At 42.8% G+C, this 19916-nt stretch overlaps 1 protein-coding gene across 1 annotated transcript; it reads right to left on the bottom strand.

The window, feature by feature from the left end:
- Positions 1-3297: 3297 nt before the first annotated feature.
- Positions 3298-13781, bottom strand: LOC124408670. Its single transcript, XM_046885789.1, has 3 exons — positions 13432-13781; positions 7290-7517; positions 3298-4612 (listed from the first exon to the last, which is right to left on the bottom strand). Exons 1-3 carry the CDS (start codon positions 13618-13620, stop codon positions 3410-3412), a joined length of 1620 nt encoding a protein of 539 aa, XP_046741745.1. The 5' UTR covers positions 13621-13781; the 3' UTR covers positions 3298-3409.
- Between the last annotated feature and the right edge of the window lie 6135 nt (positions 13782-19916).

Raw genomic sequence — 19916 nt, 5'->3', positions numbered from 1 at the left:
TTTTCAAATTTCTTTTCATTTGTCCTCTTTCAACGTTTCGTTGGGTCAAACAGGACCGATAAATTATCGTATGAATTAATAATCGAATAATTTGCAAAACATAACCTCAAAGCTGATCGTCTCGCGGAGAAATGAATGGATGAAAAATGTCGACGATTTTTGTTCAGCCCTAGCCGACCAAAACGCGCACTTTCCGACAATAGCACGATTATTTTCAGAGAAATTCCAAATCGATTCAAAGTTTTACTAAAAAAAAATGAGACGGATTCTCGTAAAAAGTCGTAAATCCGTCACGTGACACCGCGCTCAAAACACTTTGTTGATAGGGAATGGTTTGGAAATAACCAATTGGTTATACGGCAGAACGATGTTGTGCTAGGTTTTATCTTTATTTAAAAACTTTGAAATACCTATAATATTCTAGTAATGTTCGATAATAGATCGGCTACACTCATTAATTTATTTAAAACGATGGTTTCCGACACTTTTCACTCAACTCCGATACCGTTAATAAAATTTTCATGAAACTAATGAAACTTTGTGAAAATAAAAAATTACTGGAATGGTAATTCGCGAAAATTTTTTCCCCCCAAAAAATTCAAGCACAACAAGAGTGACGTCCGGCCCTTATTAGAACACATAAGACGTATTAATGTTTAACCGAAACTCGCTCCTCTGGAGAATCAATTATCAATATTCCTGTTGTTATAGTGTCTGAATAACGATCTCTGAAGCAGATCTTCATCATATTAAGAATCTCTTTTATATTTTTTTTCTTGCCAAAAATAAAAAACAATTGATCATCACTTCCGTATTTCTTTACAGATTATCGTACGTATACATTATAAAAAAATTGTAGACATATGTATATGAAACGCCTACGACTCGAGATATTTCTAACTGCGATTTCAGCCTCTAGTTCATCATCCCACATCGAAGTCTGAACTTACGGATCGATGAATCGCCTGCAGAGCAGTGTCAGGAAAGCACTTTCAGCATAATTCGAGCACCAGAAGCATGCAGGGGGTGAAAACATGAACGGGCGTCGGAATCCATTCTGCCCGACGTCTACGTACACCTCAGGCGAAAAGAGGAGCGCCGTTGGGGGTGGCGGTAGTTAATAATAAAGAAGGAAGTCTGATAGTTCGACGCGAGGCGCGCTTTGCGCTTCCTACGTTATGCACCCTGCAGCGAATTATGAATGGATGAAGGAGTGAAGGAAAGAAATGAAGCTAAAAAAAAAAAAGGAAGGAACGAAGCATTCGATGGAGTGGAATAAAGGGGCGCGTGGAAGTCGGCCGTTTATTCATTATTATTATTACTATTATTATTCCTTCGGAATTTATAAAAAACAAACAAAAAAAAAAGAATCAGAGAAAAACTATACTATTACCCTCTCAATTTTAATAAAAATTGTCTAAAAGATAATACGAAGTCTGCAAATATTTCAACAAACTTGAAATTAAAAGACAAAAAAAAAAATAAATTAAACAAAATGGTTCCTCTAAACATGCATGTTTTACACAAATATAATTGAATTGTGATACCCGAATATTTTGGCGAATTTGATGATTGTTAGGTTGCCTGTATAGGGTTGCAAAACGGGGGTAAAAAATTGTTGATGACGTAAAGCAATTCCATAAACGAATTTAGTCGGACGTGAATTTATAAGTAGCCCGGAAATTTGTATGAAGCTTGTACTTTAGCTACTGGTGTCTATAAACGACTTTAAGGTGATTAAAAATTTAGGTACCAACAATTCTACATATTTTACAAACAAATTTTTGCCGATTTTTCGCGATTTTAAACGGGAAAAATATTGGAAAAAGTATGATATAAGGATAAAATTGGGGGGGTGAAAAATTTGTAAAAATGAATGAGAGTTTCTTTTCAATGAAATTTATATATACGTTGCGATCAATATAAGAGATTTATTGACCGCGCAACTAAGTACATTGAATATGGATCAGATCCGAAGGACATTAGCGGTATGCTTAAGTTTAATTATGGCAATACTTTAATGTAATATATATATATTTCTGTTTGTTTGTTGTTGTTGATTTTTTTTTTTTTTTTGTGTTTTGTTATTTTAAATATTTAACCTTAATATCCTTCTCCTTATCGCATATAGATAACATCAAAATAAATCTATATTTATAATAATAGTAATTGTTTCGACTTGGTGTAGGTACAAGGTTGTTTTTTTTTTTTTTTTTTTTCACTATTTACAATGAGAATCGCGGAAAAAAGACAAGGGGGGTTAAATACTCTTGAATCTTTTCTACCGCTTTATATATATATATTTATATATATATATATATACGCCTTTATATATTATTGTATATATGTATATAATGTGTACATAAAGCAACAAGTATATACTTGGTTACCAACATTTTATACATTTCACGCATGGTAACGTGCACGAGAGCCGTAAATTATAGTTTGTTTATTTTTTATTTTATTTAATTTTTTTTTTTTTTTTTTCACCAGTTGAACCACTTATCGACATATTCGTAATTGTGGCGAAATATATCTCGAGACATTTCTAATTTTTTCCCAAATCAAATGATATAAATAATATAATCTTTCGACTGAAATAACAAAACGAAATGATGAAATATTAGAATGGGATTGTTATATTCAACAGATTCTCAAATCTTTTCAATAAATTATTCAATATTACATACGTGACACAATGACGTGTTGTTGTCTTTTTTTTTTTTTTTTTTTCATTTTGTTTTCTTTTCGAACCAATGTATTTTTCAATATTTCAGGCGCCCGTATATGAAGAACTGAAATTTAAATACCCGCAGAGAAAGTCGCCACTACAGCCGGGTAACGCCTCGGTATTGTAACACGAATACCTCTTCTACTTGTGATCTGTGCGATACCGTGCTTAAGTATAATAATTTCGTTGCAGAGAAAGAAAGAAAGAAAGAAAGAAAGAAAGAAAGAAAGAAAGAAGAGAAAACCTCAACGAAATGAAAGGTAGTTGCATGTATGTACCTATGTATATATATTTTCTTTCACTCTAAATCCTAACTCTCACTCTTGACTTTCGCATTCATAAACATATCATATACAATATACATACCTATATCATATATTACACCGACGAAAATTGGACATATTTTTATCGTCTATTTTAAATATACCTACATACATAACGCCCGCGAGTCGGCAATTAATTAATAATCATAATAATAATAATTCTGTACATTTTATATTTCATATTCGTATCACCGTTGACTATAAATATTAATCTTAAGAAATAGAAGTAAGGTAGGAAAACACGATGTGGAGAAAAGGAGAGGAAAAAAAAACAGACAAACAAAAAAAAAAAAAAAAAAAAAAAAAAAAGGAGGAGGAAAACTTTTCAACAACAAGTAAGCGAAAAGCGACGAATTCACCACGGCCTCCACATCCCCTCCTCGTCTTTGGGTGGTTGAGGTGGTTGATGCAGAGAAGGTGAAGACGGGGCCGCAAGGCCCTCACTTCCGGTTCTACTGTTGGGTCTTTCGTCAGCAGTCGCGGTGTCCATCTCGCGATGATGATGATGATGATGATGATGATGATGATTATGATCGACTCGTTCGCCCTCCGCTGTATTACATCTCGTTCTTTCGGCCGTGATCTGCATCGTCGTCGTTGTCGCCGTCGTCGTCGCTGCCGCCGCCGTCGTCGTCGTCGTTGAATTTCCGTCAACTTTCTTCGAAGTAGTAAAATCAAGAGGCTGTTCGTGTCCCTGATTCTCGGAATGAATACGACTGTGATGATGATGGTGATGATTATGATGATGATGATTGTTGTTATTGTTGACGTTGACGTTGACGCTCTCACCCTGCAGAACGCCATCGGGCCCAACATTATCGCCGCGTTCCTGGATCCTGGGACTCTTGCTCGGCTTGTGGGGATCCCCGCCAGCGGTAACTCCCCATTCGACCGATTCATCGTGGGGCCTTTTCGCCACGAGTTTATCGGTGGCCTTGAGCAGCGACATGTTCGTTGCGGCCCAAATAGCCGTGGGCGGATTGGGCCCGATGCTTATTCCGTTCGCCGCGGCGGCTGCCGCAAGTTGAACGTAGTGACTCGGCAGAAGGAAGACGACCTGACCGTCGGGCAGCCTCGAGGGAATGACCTGGACGACCGACAGCATGTTCGGGTTCTGCTGGGAGGCGGAGGTCGAGGCTTCCGGCGTCCCGCCCCCCGGGTTTACCTGGCTGAACGCCGAGGTCGGCCGGCTGCTGTTGTTGTTCTCGTCACCGGCCGTCGTGCTGCTGTCGGGTCGCGCCGTCTCCATCACCTCCGGCAGCTCCGACTTTATCTGCACCACCCCCGCGCCTCCGGCCCCCAAGCCTCCGCTGCAATGCGGCATCGCCGCCCCCGCGTGGTGCTGCTGTTCTAGGGGACCAGGACTCGCCGCCCCCGCCACCCTGTCCGTCACGCTTCCGGGACTACTGCCCAGCCCGCTGTCTGGACGAGATCCGAGGTCCAGATCCAGCTCCGATACGCAGCTGTCCAGGTGACGTAGAAGACGCTGTTTCACGGCCGGGTCCAGAGGCGTCGAGTTTCCGGTTATTATGTCAGGGGCGTCTAAGTATCGGCTGACCTGAAGACAAGTGTAACGTCGATCTGAGATTAGACAGGTTGGATGCGTTTTCGATGACATTTTTTCGAGATATATGCTGTTAGTTAGTTATATACGATATCGAAATGATGACAATTGTGCCGCAATTTTTTATTTTCTTCTTCAATAAATCTTCAACATAGTTTTTGAATTAGGTTATATACGTGGAGAATTATAGAAATACGGACAAACGGCGATGATAACAGATTACGCAACTAGTGCGGAAAGTAAGTGATTAAAAAGTTTTTTTCAGGTTATGTTCATAAGATACTAAAAAAAATTTAGTCAATCTTTTTTGAGTTATTTGAAGTTGATTTGGAGGATGAAGCTGAAAAAACTCTTCAACACCATAAAGAACCACCCTAATCCATATGTATAACATAATTCTCATTACATGACAAAAAAAAAAAAAAAAAATTTAAATCGTCTAATACCGATCGCACAGAGTACCGGGTACACGTTATTAATATCTGCCCCAATTTTTACGTCAAAGAAACAATTTCTCACTATTTTCTGACCCGTATTCATAAAGCTATATAGGTTTACACATTCTAATTCGAATAAATCATTTATCACAAGAGATTCCGAGGGCGTTGTGTGAAGTTACAGGGTGCATCGACAGCGACCCTCTTTCTCTCTCGTTCTCTATTTGCGGCGGTCTGGTATACATAAGGTATGTATGTGGGTAATATACGTGCCCATATTCCCTGAAGCGCGGAGAGAGGGTGGTGGGAGGCGGGGGTGATAATAAAATAAAATTGGCTGCAGCCGTGCTCAACTGCTCAACCGCTCAACCGTCCATCCGCGTTTCGTAGGTGGCAGAGGAGAACTTGTGTATAGGTGAAGGAGAAGAGGAGTCGAGAGAGAGAGATAGAGAAAGGGATGGAGAGAGAGGGGGAGGGGGGGGGGGGAGAAGAGTTGGATACGACCAACGCGGTATATAAATAGCCGTCTCGCGAGACGAGTCGCAGACGCGTCGAGACGCGCAGCGCAGTCACGGCTCTCTTTCTCTCTCTCTCTCTCTCTCTCTCTCTCTCTCTCTCTCTCTCTCTCTCTCTCTCTCGCTCTCTCCTCTCGCGATATTACAAGCGACTTCTGTCACGGTTTGCATTGCTGGGCTCTTGAGAGATGTGACGTGCCCACGTAGACGAGCCGCGTAAATCCCAGTGCAAAGCGAGCGTCGAGTAAAACGAAGAAGAAGATTTTAACCAGCTTCGCTTTGAAAATCTGCACCGAAATCGAAACATCAGAATTGATGTATCGTCCGATCTTTTCTTTCATTTTCTTTTCTTTTCTTTCTATTCCTTTCTTTTTATAACATATATATAGAGTGTGGCAAAAAAATTTTGAGAAATGAATTCGACACGACATTTTCAGGTTTTTTGGGACCTAAAATCTTATATATACCTATACATAATTGTTTCCTGATATTTTCTCAGTTATAGTGTAAGTTACTAAAAGCTGAATGGTTGAGATTTTTTACTTTATATTAGGCTCGAATTAAAAAAAAAAATTTAATATATATTAGTTTTCTCGACGAAAATAAAGTAAACTTGTTACCTTAAAAAAAATCCTTCTAATTCTCACGATAGAGAAACTAATATCTTATCAGTTTTTCTCCACGATCAAATTAAAAATCCCCTGACATTCCTCATATTTTCCATGATATACGTTAAGTACATTACGATTCTCTCGGTTTAACCAAAATCCAAATTTTTAAACTTTTATCATAAAAAATTCACGAATTAAAACTGCAGATACGAGAGATATCCTCCTGACCAATGTTCACCGTTTATTAATCACACGATTTATAGTTTATTATACACCCACTAACATTTTTTTGAAAATTTATTTCCCACTGTTTCACGGTTAAACTGACAAAATTTCGCGAATCACAACGATTTCTCTCTCAAACTTTTCTCATTTCTCGATTGAAACAAAAGAAACAAAAAAAAAAAAAAAAAATACCAAATAATCAATTTTCTTTATCCGGCAGCGTATTTTCCACGAGGCTGTCCAAGAGAATTCGGCGGGAGAATTTAAATGAATTAAAATCAACGACACGAGAAACGACGAGGTATCAATACGTCTCGACGCGTGTGTTAATAATTTTCAAATCCGTCATCATCTGCAACTTCTTGCGGCTCTCCTGCAGCGGATCTTTTGTTCCTTATATATGTATATATATATATATATATATATATATATATATATATATACACATCGTGTTATACACTATATATATATATATATATACTATACGCCACATCGCCACCGGCTTCTAATTACCATTTACCGGTCCTCAAGGCTGCGCGTATTGAATTAGTTTGCACGGTAGTTACTGTCGCGGTATTCGATCGGGGTGTTAGAGCAACGACGCATTAGAATAGGTATATAACATACCATAACTATATAATATATACCAGTTTATCCTTACACATAATCCTTAAACCATTAATTATACGCAGTATTAAAAAAAAAAAAAAATAAAATGAAAAAAATAAATGAAAAAAAAAAACCGGAACTCGAATGTGACCCAAGTTCTCGCCCCCTGATTAATACGCGAACGAATAGAAAAGAAAAGATGGATGGTTCTTTATGGTGTTTTGTTTTCAACCTTGTTATTCTTATTTCTTTATTTCTTTTCATATATACCAACCTCTCTCGAGCAGTCCTGATAGCCGGCTTTGTACCTGGAGAGGCCTGGCTGAGCGAGAGATCTCTGTCTCTGAAGATGCCTGACGGTTAGTTCGAGGATATCTGCCTTCTCGAGTTTACTGTGCTTCGTGTTCTCCAGCCGAGCACTGTCCAGGATAAGCGCCTTTAGCGCGGCCAGCGACTGGTTTATCCGCGCCCTGCGTCGCTTCTCCATCAGTGGTTTGTTTGCCTGGAAGCAAAAAATGAATAAAAATTAAATAAATAAATTAATTAAAAGATTACGATATAAATGGCGTAACTTTCATTACACTGTTTAAAATCAGTAGTTGTGTAGTATTTAAAACCGCACAGGTATTCATATTTGAAAAAAAGAATAGGCCGGAGAAATTTTTTTTTATAATAGATAGTTTTGAAGTAAATAAATAAAAAAAATTCAAACGCATATGTATTTTTCCGTAAAAAAAATTCAACTGCTCAACGGATGGTGTTAAGAATTATCAAAAAAAATTCGGGGATTTGGCCACATTTTTTTCTATCGGGGCCAGATTTTTACTTATCGGGGGGGGGTTCGAGCGCGCGAAGATTCCGAATTCCGTCGAGACGAAAATACGTAAGAACACCAACCTAGACTTCTGATGTGTATATAATAATAATAATAATAATAAAAATGAGAATAAAAATGAGCATAAAAATTGTTCAAATGTACATACATGGCCTACGCCTACAACCGGTTTACATACATCTGTAAATACGTCCGTGACGTTTGTATGCCATAAAGAATATTGATATCAATGCTCGGTGTATATATATATGTTACATGTACATACACAAACGATATCGATCAATCGAAGGTAAAAAATTCGAATCGACGACGACGACGACGACGACGACGTATAGTATAGTTGTCGGAGAGCCCGCGGGTCAATGCAGCATGCCTCTGTCGAGCCGTTCTAGGAACCCATGATATTACCCACACGTACACACGTGTATGTACATATCATACCTACATACATACAGACATACATGAATGCATATAGGCTTTATATACATATATACAATATACACGCAGAGGGTCCAACAATAAAACCGAGAGAAGCCGTCGCGATGTCGAAGAGCTTGCCTCCCGGCTCGTCCGTCGGACTATTATATGTATATATAAGACATTATATAGGCGCATACTACACACACGCACATCTATATATATATATATATATATATATATACATATATTGCTATAAGTGTATGTGTGTATGTACATGAGGTGGTAGATACGCGAAAGGTGCCCGCACGACGATGACGGGCGACGACCGACTGTCCGCCTTTTTCTTCCTCCACCCCCCTCCCGCCCCCTCGCGACGCGACGCGTCGAGACGAGACGAGACGAGACGAGGTGAGACGACGTGCCCTGAGGATGGCAGAGAGTGCCGGACGCCAATCGCGTAGAGAGAAATGCAGGGTGCAGAGTTTATATTATAATATTATAATAATATAAAACACATCCTATGTACCTATATACCTATATATACAATACAATACAATACAATACAGACACGCTCCCCGTCCGCCCCCGCGGAAAGCGCAAAGGAGGCCGACACGATCTTGCGATTCATCTTTTCTATTTACATATTTTCGAAAGGACTTATAGGTATATAATACAAAACTAAATTACGAATTCTGGTCCCGCGCAGTTCCGACGCCGCTGACGTCACGGGACGCGCGCGCGCCTTCGTCTTTATGTCTTCTGCATCCTTTTTCAACCATCCGATACTGAATTCTAACCCCCCCCCCCTCCCCCCGCCTCTCTGCCCCTCGATGAGTTAAGCGTCCGGTCGTGCCGTGCGTGCCGCGAAACGCAACGAAACGAAACGAAACGAGACGAGACGGCGCTCGCGGAAACGTTCCGAGCTTTCGACCCGCGTGCCGCCCCTCGAGATAGCGAACGACCGATAATGAGTAGCGACCGGATGGTCTGTTCGACGAGACGCCGGCGCGTCTTCTTTCTTATCTTCTTGCAAAACGCTTCTTTCATTTACCTTGACACACACACGGGTTCCAGGCGTATCTACTGTTGCTGCTATAATCGTGTAGATGCAGGAATATGTTGTGGATACGGTCTTCGCAGGGATGTTTAAAAGGTACGAAGAGGTTGAGTAATCAAGTGTTTTTTCATTTCACCCTAGACCCTGGTATTTTGGTGAAAAACGTTGGAACACGTTCAACGTCGAGAGAAGAAGACGAAGAAGACAAAAACTCGGGATTTTGTCCAGATCATCATGCGCATACATTGCAGTTTGAGACGAAAGTTTAGGATAGGAATCTATAATATCCTCCTGCATTACCCGAGCATGAAGAGCCTTATCTTTTCATGTACTCGTTAAGGGGACGAAGTTGGTAACGTCACTGTGACGACGCATGTTTAAAAAAAAAAAAAAAACCGCTGGATACTTCGCATCTTTATTAGGTAAAATATCCGCGATTTGGTAAACGATTATAAAGAAAAAAAAACTACAATTTTCAAAAGCCTATTCCTTCAAATTGATTTTTAAATTTTCCAATGATGATAAGATTTTTTAACCTGAGATCTTGTTACGTCAACGTCACTAACTTAAGTCCGATGGTTACTTTAGTCAACTTCATATTCATCGTCAACGAGAAGAGCAGCCACGATTCCCACGATTCAAACTCGCGTTTCAGGTCAAACGCTGACATGTAAGATGTACCAACTGTTTATCGATAATAAATGGTAAAAGTCGGGCAAGCTGGAGGCCGAAGAGAAGAAGACATGCAGTTCTATTCGTAATTCTAGTATGCTTCGATCCGATTGGTCTCGTCTTCCTTATTTATTTCCTTCCCCCCCCCCCCCCCCCCCCCCCCAATTCGCTAAGTGTATGACAGTAGTAGACACATTAAAATTGTAGGGAAATCATGTATTCCGAAACGATGATAAATTGCCTCTATCCAACGCTCTCGGATTCCCATTCTGCCCTCCTTTTTTCTTATATATACAGATATACAGACACCTGTACACCTGAACCACTTGAAATGTTTTCAAAGCAAATTCTCAAATAGTTCTAACCAAAATGTCTCTTGCGTTTTTCAACATAGATTTCTCATTTCCATAATGATTGTAGATAATAATTAATTAATGACTAGAAAATCGGCATGACCCGTAATCAAGTAAGTAGATTACAAATGTTTTGTCGATACTATACATATATACAATATACACACAAATATATGACACATCCATAGACAACAGTCATCACGAAAGACAGGGTTAAAATTTATCTTCCACTCCCAGGAATAAAAGAAACCAACTATCGATGCTGCGGTGCACCTACACCGAAATAATGCAGAATGCAAATAGGTAGAAGCATACGTATATATAGTATAACAATCAACGACATGCTCACGATCAGTCCGCGCATGGCATGGTGAAGAATCGTGTATAGGCGGCTTAACGCGGCCTTCTAAGGTAATCAAAGTCCGCTGCTAGGTAGATACTACCACCTATACCTCTCTATAGCACGTGTATGTATACACAGTTACACGCACGTATGAAAGAAGACACACATCTTTACGTCGTGTGCACCAATACGATCGGTCACGACTCCTCTACTTATACTAGCTCTTTGCCGCATTTTTTATCGCATATGCGGGACTCGACTCGACTCGACTCGACTCGACTGCAGGTATAATGTATGTACTGCCATCGAGGCGTGAGGACACGCATGCAGATACGAACGAACAATTCGCTTACAAGTTTTATACACGTATATATATATATAACTATACGTGTACATGTAACAACGATCAGAAGTTTCGTGCGAAACCGTCCGCTTAACATCAGCAGATTATAGACAACCAGAGCAAAATTTCGTGTTGCCGGTTCGAAGGGATATTTTTCTCCGGTACATAGTGTCGACATATCAGATGCAAAAATTCTTGTTTACCAAATTTCGCGATATGTACACAACGTGGTATTTGGATATTGTATCGCTAGATGTTTTGTAGAGAGACACGAATAGCTACGGGTGAGGCGAAGGGGGGGGGGGGGGGGGGGGGGGGTTCATTGGAGGGATCGCTGTTATCAGGTTGATAATACAAAAGCCGAGTCAACCTGCGGCACCCGCAGGTTATAGAGCAACAAACGATGCATGTTTAGTTGCGTATTAGCCGCGTATTCCATTGTTGGATCAGTTCGACTGTACAGGACATTATGGGCTAGGCGAAGTGTGGAGAGGGGAGGAGGGTTCCTACTCTCTATACAATTAATATAATGGGGTATAAGTGACAGCGGAGCAATTACCACTTCCCGCTTAACAATTAACACACGAGAATTGCAAATAGGCCCGATATGTAAGCGATGAAGATACAACATGATGCCTTAGGTGTCTAAAAGATTGTATTTACATACATTGTGAATACGAGTATGTGTGTAAAAAGTTACAAAAAAAAAAAAGGAAAGAAAACGAATAAATTATAAGAAATATACAATTTCGATACAACATTGAATCCCTGTTGAATGAAGAAGATAAAACAACAGAAAACAATATATATATATATATATATATATATATATACATATATATATCCATGTTATGCAAATGATTTAATACATACGTATATCTACCTATACGTATAGGTAGATATATGTATACAGTCCTACATCTTTTTGCATCGTGTATAATATTGGTCCCTGGATGTCTGATCCGACAGACAAGAAGGACCGCGAGACTCACGAAAATTGGACGAGGTCCCGGGGGCGTCGCCGGTTTGCATTTGGCCAAGAGTACCCGCGGGAAACGGCAACGTTCCGAGGGATCGTTAGGACGTATAGATATGACTATGACGCACTCGAGCCCATCTATCGGCGCGACGCTACGCCACGCCACGACACGACACGACACGCACCATGTGTATATACGTATAACGTAACGCGGTTTAAAGGACACGCGGCACGTGTTCGGAGTGACCGAGGGCGGGGGGCAGGAGGGGGCATCGCATCTATGATCAGCGGCGGCGGTGAAGCCGGATATCGTGCACATCTCAATGCGCGAGCATGCATGCATGCATGGATTCATGCATCCATGCTTTTATATCCATGAATATATGTATATACATATGCATATACAGGTGTGTGTGTGTACATATATAGTAATACAGACCGTAGCTACTGTAGCTGGTTTTTTCACATTCGACTTTGAATTTTGCATCAATTTTAGCATCCACTAAGGTCACTAACTTAAGGTTATTAAGCCAGTTTTAAGACTGGAAATACTGTTCCATATACTCATTTGAATACACGGGGTTGAGGTTAGAAACGTTATCGTAACGAAATATTGAACAATAAAAAGGGGGCAATAAAATGACCGAAGGAGCTAAATTTGCTTGTTAAAACACTTTGCGATCTAACGGTTTTCCTCAACATGCATCGTTTACAATAACTTTATCAAATTCAACGTGATTCGAGTAATACGATTGGTGAATTATAGGAGGTGGTATTACGACAAACGATTTATGGATGCATTGCAATACTCAGTTTCTTCTTTTTCAATGTCGAGGACGTTCGGAGTGTTGACACCTTACCTACTCCTGTCGTTTCTCATCTCATTACTATAATTCTCTCGACGTACTCTCTAAAGACACTCGAGGTTGAAAATAGTAACGATAGAGTAACAAAAAATTGGGGGGTAAAAAATGACTGTTTTGCAATTTTCTAGTGACTTTGAAAAGTGATCAAGTTTTTAAAATATCAATTACTTCGGCCCAATTATAATATTTACTGCATTTCAGGGAAACACGAATCATTACAATAACCTTACTAACTTCAACCTCGTAACGAACAGAAAAAATATTCTGTTTAATTGACCAGCAGGATACTGTACCCAACGATCTCTAAGATTAACTTCGTCCACTGTGCAGTTATGGATGTAAATTAAATTAAATGTAAATTAAAAATAATATGTAATTCAACAGCGATTCTAGGATTTTATACCAATTGTGTTTCTTAAGTTTCGGTACCAATCCACGAAAAGTAACATCGACTATCTCTGTGCGGTGTACTCGATGATTATGTACAATTATTACTTAAAATTACGTTTTGCTTTGATAAATCCTAAACATTGAATAGTTATACTCACTCTTCGTCCGTCCGAGTGTTTCGGGCTAGGGCTGGGACTGGGACTCGGACTAGGGCTGGGCGCTGGACTGGCGCCGCGTTGCTGAACCGTGTTGTGCTGCTGCTGCTGTTGCTGCCGATGATGACGCTGCCCGGTGGTTCCGGTGGATTTCTTCTCCTGGTGCCTCAGCGAGTGGAGACGCGCGGTCATCTTAGCAGGCCGTTACGGCCTCCGATAAGGACGATCGCTTCACCCTGAGCGCTGGGAGCGCAAAGCCCTGAAGCATCGCAGCAGTTCGCCGACGTCGATGGTTTAGTGTCTCTTCTGTATTCTCGTTTCTCTTCTTCTTCTTCTTCGTCTTCTGCTTACTTTGGCCCGCGACAATCCGGACTCGGTCACTTTTTTTGCCAGTCCTGCAAGTCTGTCCGTCTTCTCTCTCCGCCTCTCACAACCTAACGCCACCCCTCACTACTTCCGGGTCGTCGACGTAATAATCTCACCAATTCCTCACTCCGAGTTTACACAAGAAAAACAACAAACTATTTCGCACTCACTGAACCCAGCCAGTCGAACTCTGTTCACAGTTTACGTGTGTACGTACGTGTGCTGCCGCGCCACGTGGTTCCCACCCCGGCGGCAACCACTTGCCGTCGGGACAACCAAAGTTTCTAATTCTAATTATATTTCTCACACGAAGTCAGTTCTTCACGCTCCCTACACAAACCGAGAAATTAACTCGACTACAGTCATAAACAATGAATATAGCACGTTTCGTTGTCAAACAAGTACAACAACCCTATTCCGTAAAATTTCTTCCCCAAAGAAATTAGCTCGCTGTCAATTTTCCTCATATATCTAAAAACTCTTCCAACGTATCGTGTTTTTGGAAAAAGCTTCCCTTATCGCGTCAGGAAAGTCTAATAACAACAGCGTCGCACCGCAATCCCTGCGATCTCTGACGTCCGAGTTGCTCACTCAACGGGCGGCAATAGCAAACTGACTGCCGCGGCGAACCCTCTGCCCGACCCCTTTCTACCCCCCCGCCCCGCCCCACTCCATCCCTCCACCGCCACCTCGTTCCGTGCCCGCCGGCGGTGGCTCCTCTTCCGAACGAGTGGGTGCGCGCCGCGTTCACGCTCGCACACGCCGCACGGGACTCACGCTCACGCCCGCGCTGCACGCTCACGCGAGCCCTCGACCGTGTCACGTCTCGCCGACGCGCTACCCGGCTCGCCTCGCTTCTCCCCCCCCCTCATCGCGGGGGCCGTGGGGGGGGAGCCGTGCCGCTTGGTTTGCCGACGCGCTGTGAGCCCTCGGGCGGCAGCGCTGTGCGATGGTGTGGGTGGGATTGGGGCGGGGGGGGGGGTGGCTCGGGGTCGGAGAGCGGCGGATGGTGGACGTGGAATGGGCTGCGTCGGGCTATGGATCGGCGGGGCGGGGGGGGGGGGGGAGCGCTCGTTGGCACGCGCGACGCCAAGTGCGTTCTACCCACGCAAAACCCCCGGACGCCGCCGACTCTGTTTTACCGTGTGTGTGTGTGTGTGTGTGTGAGATGGCGAGCGCACGGGTGTGCATCTCTGAGCATCTGTGTGAACGTTCTGTGTATTCTATCCGCACCGCAGGCTCTTCGTGTGCAAAGCGTGCCGACCAAGTCGGTTGGGTCCCCTTGAAGCCGGTGTGCGGCTCTCTTACGTTTCTCTATCTATGCTATGTACCTACAGGGTTGTCGGTCATTCATGAATAGAAAAGTTTCATACATGGATTCTTTATACGCGGCGCACCGTTCTCTACCTATGCAGGGTGTGTAAAATGTACGCAGTGTACGGATACCTAGACGGGTTGTATTGGTAGGTACTCGTTACACGTATGTGTACGTACCTGAGTGCTGCAGTATTTAATACTCTTCGATCTCTGCGCGAATGCGTGGATACAAAAAAAATATTGTATCGTCATGCACGCGCTCGTTAAATTCAACCTTATCCTTACACGGTATTCTGTAAGGTATGCACGGATGGATGTGATTTTTTCTTTTCTTTCGACGTAGATATTTTTCGCCTGAATTTTATGTGTGTACAGTAATGCGGATATTTCTCTTTTTCGCTTCGACGGAGTCACGAACGCGCGATATAATGCACAGGCTTCGACGACCGTTAAAGCGTCGAGCGACTTTTTACGTTCAGGTATACATAACATAGCTAACAGTAAGATCTAGTTTCAATTGCCGCAGGTCCTGCTACGCAGATCAACGCAGCCGTTGCGGTATCGGCTAGACCCTACAGCAGCACGTTCAGATAAAGTCAGCATATCTTTTCTGCCTACAACAAATGGCCACTGACGAATGTACGGTAAAAGGTGTAAGTTCTTGTCACAGATGAGGATTCATTTATAGTAGACCGGTACACAGTATTGCAGATAATTGTGCGTAGCCGTTAGAAAATACGTGTAAAAATGTACCTGACGCTTGGAGAATAGTGGAATAGTGATGATGATCGTAAGAATGACAATAATGGAGTAGTAAATCCTTATATGTGGTTTATTGTGCGATGAAACAAGAGCCGCTCCTGCATGTACCGTCGAGACCGTTTTTGAATGGGCTGATTGTAAGTGAATACTTACCGAGAAATTGTACGTACCTGCAATGGTACATGTGACAGGCAATTGGATGAATACAGAAATAAAGTACACGGTGTAAGTTTTAGATTGTGTATACATAGAAATAAAGTAAAAATTTAATTCTTCAGAAATCAATCCTTCTTCTTACCTTCCCGCCGCAAATATACACGCTAAAATAATCAATGGAATTATGGAAATAACGGTTCATTACGACGCTGAAAAATGTGTCATGAATATTCGATTTTGCTAATAATTGCAAAGTCATTCGATCACACCCAGAGAGAGTGAGACAGAGAGAGAGAAATTCCAAGAATATATACAGAACACTTTTTTTTATTTCATTGAAACTTCACTTCGCTGCAACATGTAAAAATTCATCAGATTGTACAGGATTATATCATCTAAAAACAGAATGAACTGAAATATATTATCGTAGATTGTAAATGAAATTTTTCTTGGTCGTAACGTTACGCTTGTTTTTTTTCCCTTGATGCAATTTCCTGACAAAGATTAATGCAGTTTAAATTTTGTAACGTATCTGTTTGGAACAGGCGTGAAACGGACTAGAGAAGCCGAAAAAAACTCATTGTCAGCACCTCCGAATGCACCGATAAAATTTACTCTCCAGTTTGATGCACTACCTTAGGTAATACGTCAGCAACTTGGAGGACGAATTCCGTCGGTCGGAGTTCCATAGCACCGCGTACGTGGTGCGTCGGCAGCAGTCTCTCCCACACCACCAGGATCCTCGTCGCCCTCGGCGGCAGGCCGGAATGCGCCATACCTACGAGTGCCTATCTGCCTATATACCTACCATTCCGGGAACGCCGATGTGAGCGTGCCTCCACACACAGTTCAGGGGCGCGGTTCCTCCTCCGCAGCAGTATTTATTTACAAACGCGTTGGTAGCGCCCGTGCACAGCGGGGTGACGGGGGCAACGTAGAGGTCTCTTTACGCACGCACACTACACGCAGCGTCGTCCAGCGGCAAAACGCACGCGACGAGACGTACTTACGGCCACCGCAGCGCAGCTCGAGCGTAGGCAAGGACGAAGGCGCGTAGCCGTTGCGTCGCGTCGCGTCGCGTCGCCTACAAAAACCCAGTCATTGCCTGTGGGATGGAGCGAGAACGAGGAAAAGAGAGCGAGAGAAAGAGAGGAGCGCTCGCTGCCGCGACCGAGCTCCGAGCTCTACGTACGAACAGCGAGCAGAGACGGGGCTCATTAACGGTCCCCCACCCCCCATCGAACCCCCCCCCCCCTCCGCCACTCCTCTTTCCATCGCCGAGCCGCCAACAGCGCGGCTCGTCGCAACCGCTTCAAGGCGAGCCGCGACGACGCGTCCCGCTGCCACACGGAAAATATAGGTGCAACTTTAATGGAGTTACCGTCGAGGCGAGCGGCCTCGGGCTACCGCTGGCTCTCGAGACGAACGATGGGGGGGGGGGGGGGGGGGGACTGGTCACTTCCAGAGTCCGCACATGCTGCCCTTTGTATGCTATATACTATCAACAGCTATGTAATTGTTGGAAAAAAGAAAAAAAGGAAAAAAATGGAGATGCGTGTTGCGAGCTGAACGGATGATGATTTCAGTTGGGCTTTCTTCAAACGTTCGTTTTTTATATCGGAATTCGATACTTTCTGTACACACACCGATATTTTCGGTTTCACCCGTCGCTGCTCTGATCGCGAGTTGCGTGAGGCGAGTTCTCACCCTCCTGCCTGTCGCCCGACCAAAACTCGCTCGCGACTGTCTTACGGCTTGTTTTTCTTCCGTTCGATTTCGATCTCGATTACACCCCTTCCTCCCGCTCGACACAGTCACCGAGTCAGCGATACCTTACACGCCACTCCCGACCCTCCACGTTTTATCGTCGCCCCCGCCAAGTGCTCATGCATAACGTTGACTTTACTATCGTCTCACCATCGTTGCTCGACGGCGTGCGAGTGACGTAGCTGTTGAATTGTTAGTCGCGGATGACGTAGCATACAGCATTTTGAAGGCATGGTTGATCGCCGGGAACTCGCCAACTACTCGCCCCATCCTCGCACAAACTTGCCGGTCTATTTTTGTCGCTGCGGTTGCTATAGTTTGCTTCCGATACGACACTTGTTTAAACTTCTTTTAGTTTTTCTTCTTCTTTTTCTTCTCCTTTTACTTGCATTTCAATTCTCCATAGAGAAAGGACGAATTTTTTGTTTGTTCCTGCTTCTCCGTACAATTCACGTGCGCGATACCGATGATATCCTTTCCAATATTCCGACTTAGGTTTCTCACATTTCGGAGGTTGAAATTCAACATGGCGGTAGGTCTATCCGTCAGCCAATACCGCGGAGATTTGGTCCGTACATAATCCACCGTCGCCCGAGCCGTCGCCGCGCTAACCCGGCATATGAATCAGCCTCGATCTTCCTTACTCTCTTCTTTCTTTTTGAACCTCCGGCACAATCTCTGCTGCAGACTTCTAAAGAATGGCGGCTGCAGCGGTCCAACAGCGTCAGAGAAGATAAGTTATTGTAAGTTGCAAAACCGATGCCACGCTACGTATACGAGCTTCCGCACCTGAGCACCAAGTTCCAAACGACCAAAGCCTATTTCACCAAAACATCGAAATTTCAAAAATCGAGATTTCGAACAATTCATTTCACGGCATTTTATTTTCGCATGTTTGCGATTTTGATTTATCGTCCATTCGTAATATCGACTCTTTCAAGTTCTGATCCCTGCCGTACGGTTAAACGGGGCTACTCGCCGATGGTCTTTCGGCGTCCTTTTTTTTCTAGACATACCACGCAGGTGTACGAATACATATTATTATGACGTCGATACGAAGGCGTAGAAAGGACGCATACACGCCGCTTGTTTCTATCTACACAGCGCCGTTTCAGCTCGACACTTCAATTGATACAATTAGCGCAACGAGGCGAACCGCGTTCAGAGAGACGAGAGCCTCGTGCCGTGCAGCTTCGCGCTCTTCTTTCTCTCTCTAGTCTCTCAACTCCTTCTCTCGCGCTCTCCACTGATCTCCTGCCCACATCCGCAACGTGTATAGGTTTATACACTTATAGGTATAGGTAGGCATCCTACGGTCGGCATCGTGTTATTACACGGCCGACGACACCTTAATGCTCGGCACGTAAGCCTGCATGCCTCATGCCTCCGCGCCTAGGCTAATGTGTATCTACATGTGCATGTATTATAAGTAAACGTATGTAGTTGTATACGGCAAGTATGCGCTGTGTATGGTATATATGTGTACGTTACACATGCCTGTAAGGTAAATCAGTGCAGACTTTAGAGACACGTTATTATGCTTTTTTCATATCAATGTTTATGCTACCTGTGTAAAAGGTATATTCTTATATACATTATACGTGATACTTATATATATTCTAAGAAAAAATGTTACATTATATACTGTATATGTACATAATAGGTATAAAGTTAGTTTGAGGTTTGAACAAACTTGAGAGAACATGCTGCAATGTCAACGATTCGGTATAGGTATATACAAACAATGATCTTTGGATGGAAGAATATTTAGAAGGATGCACACTGGAAACTTGTTCACTTTACGTTATGCATGTATAATATTGTTACAGAGGGTGAAATACCAATGCACCTAATTATTTGTCCTTTAACGCCTCGTTCGTTACAATATGTTCGTATAAATGCAGGTATGTATCATGTGTGAACTGGTTCAGCCGCAGTAACGCCAAATTGACGCGCAACGATAGGAACGAGCGGCGTCCTACCTACAGCAGTCAGACGTGTTGACACGTACATACGTTGGTATACATATGGGTTTGAACGCTCGAGAGGAATCGTAGCGTAGCTGCCGTAGCCGGGACAACCCCCACAACGAACCTTCGGCTCTTCGCCATTCCTCTTCT

This window comes from Diprion similis, chromosome 8, assembly GCF_021155765.1.
Source record: "Diprion similis isolate iyDipSimi1 chromosome 8, iyDipSimi1.1, whole genome shotgun sequence".
Taxonomy (NCBI): domain Eukaryota; kingdom Metazoa; phylum Arthropoda; class Insecta; order Hymenoptera; family Diprionidae; genus Diprion; species Diprion similis.
Note: the sequence above shows the minus strand (reverse complement) of the source record. Positions and strands in the feature narration are given on the sequence as shown.